Genomic DNA, 6,000 nt, shown 5'->3' with positions numbered 1-6,000 from the left:
TCAGCTACATAAAATGAAGTGCACAGTATCCTTTGGCATTGTTGCCAATTGGGGTTGGGAATACCTTTAAACATATATATAAAAGTTACATTTTAAGCATATGTATGCATGGGCCTGCAATGTAAAAAAATGTAAACCACACACACAGGCACACACACTATAAATATTTAAGTTAATGTAGTCATGATATATGAGTGTGGCAACACTGCAGGTTATTAAACTGATTGGAACCTGTGGGTGTTTGTCTAAATTGAATTTACACAGGATTATAAATTATAAACCTATTGAAGCACATTACACTTTATTATGAAGAACATGATTGTGGAAAAGTACAAAAACTAATCAGGCAAGAATATTCATCAGACAATGCAGTTTTATTAGCTTTCTTTGTTCAATAGCGATACAGAAACGTCACAAATAATATAATTATACACTTAATATTAACCCACCTCTACTTTTCGCTGAAATAATGCATACACATATTCAAGCTTCATTAAATGCACCTGACAATGTTTTACTGTGAAAATGAAGAAATAATAAACATTGGAAAAAAAAGTAGAATGCAATTATAAGTGGGGCATGTAAACCTACGCATTGCTTTAACTAAATGTCAAAATGTGCACACTACATTTATATTTTACACATTCAGAGAAATGTAGATATGTAGTTAACCATGCTAAAATTCCAAAATTTTCGCATTAAGTTGTCATCAAAAAATACTTTGTCTCTATATACCTTTACAGCAAGTTTTAATAGGCATGAGCATCTTCTAAAAGAAATTAACAACTTGCTTCCTTAGCAATAGATTGAGCAGTATGTTGGGATCTTCAGCTTTATCATCGTGAGACTTTCCTGAAAAGCAAAAATGAGAAAGCAGCTTTAATGACCATTGCAAATGAATAATATTATTATTAATGGGGGTGCAACAAAAGAATTGTGATTAGTCAACGTTTTGCAATGAGATTTGATGATTTGCTCACTAGGGGAATCATTCAAGGGACACATTTATTATAGAACAATAAAACATTCAATGTACATTTACCATCACACTTCTCTTCACTGTTACGCCCTTGCTGCAATATAACCATGAACAAAACTAAAACCGTTGGTGTAAGTCACGTTATTATTACTGATAAATTACTACACATCACTTGTATTTTCTGCTAATAGCTTATATTTAATAATACGTGAATAACATTATTTGGAACTAGCTTCTTTGCCCGACCTAGATGGAAGCTGTAATATTTACGAAAACATCAAGCAGAGTTTCGATTTAAAGCTTTCGTGACTGCAGGGATTCATCTTCTTGGTTCTTTCGGTAAAGTCACGTAGAAGGGAAATAATAAAATAATAAAAATAAAACATAATACAATAATTCTCACGACGTTTCGGCCACAACGCAGGTGAAGAACAGGTCTGTCGGGAAGACAGCGTCTGAATGAAACACCCCAGGCTTGGAGCGTATATTTAAGCTGGGTTGGAGGGGGGAAAGCGCCTTGACAAAAGAATTTGCCTATCAAGAGAAATTTAGCATATTTATGGGAAATGCAGATATGAGATTAGTCACTACAGTGATACCTCGGTTCACGAACGCTTCTGTTCACGAACAACTCAGTTCACGAACAGAAAAGTTCATAAAAAATATGCTCCGGTTCACGAACTCCGCTTCGGTTCACGAACAGGAGCCGCGGCCATTTTAATGCTATTTCCAGGCTGTCACATGGTCGTGACTTCCTGTAGGAAGATCGTGGAGAGAAGAAGAGACGCAGAAAGAAGTACTGTGAGTACTGTGAAGACACTTTCAGTGACTTGTTGCTTTTTGGTGTGCTTTTTAGCACATACAGTACTGTACTACTGTACTGTACAATACTGTACTTACTGTATTGTACAGTTCACCCGTTTGAGTGCTTACTGAAGTCATCTCAAGCAAGGTTAGTGTTCTCTCTTTATACATTACGATACTGTACAGTACTAATGTGTATTGTAATTTGTTTCATATTTTTGTGCTTCAAAAACCAAAAAAAAAGGTCAGAACGGATTAACCGGATTTACATTGAACCCTATGGGAAAATGTGCCTCAGTTCATGACCAATTCGGTTCGCGACCAGAGTCAGTTCACGAATTAAGTTCGTGAACTGAGGTATCACTGTACTTGTGAAATGCGTAGGAGGTGGGCGGGGGGTTTCAAAGTCATATTATGCCCGTACATTATGCAGGATTAGCAGCATCAAAGGGAGGGGATAGGGGTAGCTACCCCTATCCCCTCCCTTTGATGCTGCTAAATTTCTCTTGATATGCAAATTTAATGGCAGTCAATCTTGCACAAAATAATGTCATATAACACTTCACTGCATTTCACTGTAGCACTGTATTAATGGCAGTGAATCTGGCACAAAACTACGTCATAAAACACCTCACTTCATGTCATTGTAGCACTGTATATAAACTGACCTTCAATTTGTTCAAATTCACTGCTCTGATACTTCATTCTCTTTTACTTTCGGTCGCTGGGGTTGAAATAAATTGTAAATCGATGCAATATGTGGAAAATCACCGAGAAATGTCTATTTTACCATAATGTAGACGCATCAATGAGACTTACCTTTTATCTCAAGTGCTCAAGAAATAAATAAAGACACCAAATCCACTTTGTTGCTGCGTATAATTATTTCTTTCATTCACTATCAATGAAGAAACGTCAAACTTAAAGCGAATTTGCGAAAAAAAATTATTTCCGCTCGACCTTCTGCGTGAGTGTAAAAATCCACCTGCTCATGATTATTAATGAGGTGGGGGGGCCTCTTTTGCAGTGACGTCACATACGGATGTAGCACTGTGCTGCGGGTATTTATTTTTTACCGTTACTTTCTGCTTTCTGTAAAGAAACGTCATATTTGAAGCGACTTTGCGACAAAAAAATATCTTTCCGCTCGACTTTCTTCCACGTAAGTGTAAAAATCCACCCGCTCAAGATAATTTGTATTATTGAGGGGGGGGGGGGTGCGGCATGTGGAGTGACGTCACGCACGTTACACACATGTCTGGGCTATAATATTAGTAATGTACATTTTACATATGATGTATTTTATACATCTTCAAAGGAAAAATATCTCCCTGCTCACAAAGCAGAGTACAGGTTTTCCTCGCTTTATGCAGTCGATGCGTTCCAAAAATGGGCATACAGCGCACTCACCCAACCCCCAATGCACTGCACGAGACAGCTTCCGAATGAGTAGCCCACCGTACAGACAATGTTGTCCCACCGCAAAGCCGCATATAACAAATTTATAGCGAATTTTCGGTATAAATAGGTTAGTCTAACTCACATGAAGCTCTTTTGATGGCCCTGAGCCAGTGGTAAAAATTCAACATTCTCATGGCAAGGACCAATTTATATTTAAGAATGGACATTATTAATCATGTTATCGGAACATAACTGCTAATGCACAAATAGTTATGTTGTAATATGTGTGTGAACCAATAGAGCAGAAATAGGACCTTTGGTTTTTAACCTTCGGGTTTTTTTTGATGAATTAACATTTTTTTGTTAACATACACAGCTGCAGACATATCTTGTGTGACTATGCAGCAGCTTTTCTATAATAATGTGTGAACTCTGAAGATGATTGACCCGGAGGCCTCTTAAACAATGACCTTTCAGGGAATACGCTCATCCGAGCACGTGACACAATTTAAATCAATTCAGGTGGAAAAGCTATTGTGAAAATCTGGCTGCTGCTTATGCCACCGACTCATTTGTATACCTTCAGCTCATATTAAATGTAATATGCTCAATATAACCCATGTGAAAACAAGTATTCTTCACAGATTGATTATAAAAGTCTGAGATTTAAGCAACATTTCCCATCCTTGCTCACTATGCAGTAAAAGTGCATTATCCGAAGTGATTTCTAGCTATCCATATGTTCGTCAATTGTGTGTGGTGGGATAAAGTGTGCACACTCCAACCTTTTCTTAAATGTCTGAATTGACAATATAGCATATATAGGGCTCTAGTGGCAGCCATTCTGCCAGTATAACAGATGCACAAGCATTTAATTTAGGATAGCAAGCCTAAACTGGTGGTGAATGTTCGTACAATAATGGCCGTTTGACAAAGTTCATTATGACAGTCTGCATGCCAATATTGGCATGGGAAATTCCTCCACTGACTAACACAGCAGCATGATTCCTTAAAAATTATTCATTATGATGACATCACTCCAATAGGCAGCATACACTGTCGATATTTTTTATTATTTTCATTCATTGTGTCATGCAATCCACATACATTACAACAATGTTTAATAACATTTGAATTTGATAACATTTACACTTGGTACCCAGTTGGGTGAGCTCCATCATTTTTCAAATGGGTGATTCAGCGTTTATACATGCATAAATACGATCCCTTAGGTCAGAGGTTTAATTCATACATGTAGATATGTTGTGCAAATGTTAAGAAGATAAACAGATGCTATATTTTGACACTGAAAATGTAAGATTTTAGGTAAAAAATGTATAACTGATGTTTATTGATCATGGAATGTATTGGTCGTACTTGCTGTCCATATTTGAGTAATACAATTTATTACAAACTAGTTCATGAAGCCTCTCTTCGCCAGGCAAACGTTTTCAATAAATATAATAATTTACCTGATGATTTTTTACAATATTTATCTACGATCAGACACTAATAACTACTCCCAAAAAAAATACTTTTCCGCAAAAAACTAAAATTGTTGACAATATTTATTCAACTTTTATTATTTAAAGACGTACCCATTGGAAACCACTCAATATCAATATTCCATTATTTTATTAGAAAGAACAAAACATTTATGAACTTAATATTCTATGAGGGGAAGCGCCTATCTTTTGCCGTTTTCGAATTATTCAGATTTGAACATCATAAAGTGCGTATTTTTTCAATCATAACCACTTTAATCCGAAATAGCTGAAAAACAATAAAAGATAGAACAATGGTTCTCACTTTAATTGTATTTTCTATTCAACGCTCTATCAAACTAATCTTATATTTTTAATCGCTTATGAATGACACACGCAAACATGTTTATGGGGCACTTAAAATTGAAATAAAAAATCTAGTACTTCCTGTTGTTTGTGCCCTAAAAGCTACCTATGTACCAAATTTCAGCTCCTCTACCTTGTCGGGAAGTACCCTAGAGGTTTTTGAGACATACAGATTAAGGTATTTAATTATATAGAGTGTACATTGCTTTTATAATGGCAGGAAATTATGCGACAGTTTTCGGAATGTAAAATTTCTATTAGTTCAAGGCTACACATGGAGATGACTGCCTGATACCCATTTGATAATTGAAGGCATATCACCTTTTTTGAGACTTAATAATGAGAACAGAACTTAAGACATACATTTGTAATTTGTTGAAAACATTGAAATATTTTGTCAGGTATATATTTTTGTAAGGTATATATTATTTGTCATTGATGTAAATAAAAGAACGGTTAATTTGACAGTGGAATCTCTCAAACCTGAGAACCATCAGTTACAGTTTCAAGTATCCCCTGATAATAGGATGATAGCACACAAAGGGTTCACTCCCAATGCCTACTCAATGGGCCTCACCCACAATAAAACACCGTTCACTGGACCAGTTAATAATCTGTGGCCTGGAACCATTGATGTTTTTCGATGCTCCCAGTGCTAAATATTTTACCAGCAGCTCATTTTAAGAGGATTTTTTCGTGCAATCGTGTGCTACTTAATAGAGGCCTCTTTGAAACTGTGCAAGCAAAAAAAATCCTCCGAGGCGAAGAGGACGCTCATTTTTTTTCCACCTGCCTCAGGGCTAAAAGGCAGCATCACGAAAGTGCTGTCTCAGTACCCTGACATGGGCATTAGCCCTAAGAGAAACACAGCCACCCATTTTCAAAAGGTCATACACACACTTAAAATAAATCCCCGCTGCAGCTATGCTGATGTAAGTTGTGTGCGTAGGCTTAAACTACAATTGA

The 6,000-nt window shown here is 36.4% G+C and overlaps 1 protein-coding gene across 1 annotated transcript in view; it reads right to left on the bottom strand.

Moving 5' to 3' along the window:
* Positions 1-355: 355 nt before the first annotated feature.
* The window catches only part of PACRGL (parkin coregulated like), a 44,960-nt gene continuing 39,315 nt past the window's right edge, over positions 356-6,000 (bottom strand). The window contains exon 8 of the mRNA XM_078593225.1: positions 356-852. Within this exon, the coding sequence (XP_078449351.1) occupies positions 796-852 (57 nt within the window). The 3' untranslated portion in view covers positions 356-795. The remainder of the gene's footprint in view (positions 853-6,000) is intronic.

Source organism: Lampetra planeri, chromosome 4 (assembly GCF_965212315.1).
Source record: "Lampetra planeri chromosome 4, kcLamPlan1.2.h2, whole genome shotgun sequence".
In the NCBI taxonomy this organism is placed as follows: Eukaryota; Metazoa; Chordata; class Hyperoartia; order Petromyzontiformes; family Petromyzontidae; genus Lampetra; species Lampetra planeri.
Note: the sequence above shows the minus strand (reverse complement) of the source record. Positions and strands in the feature narration are given on the sequence as shown.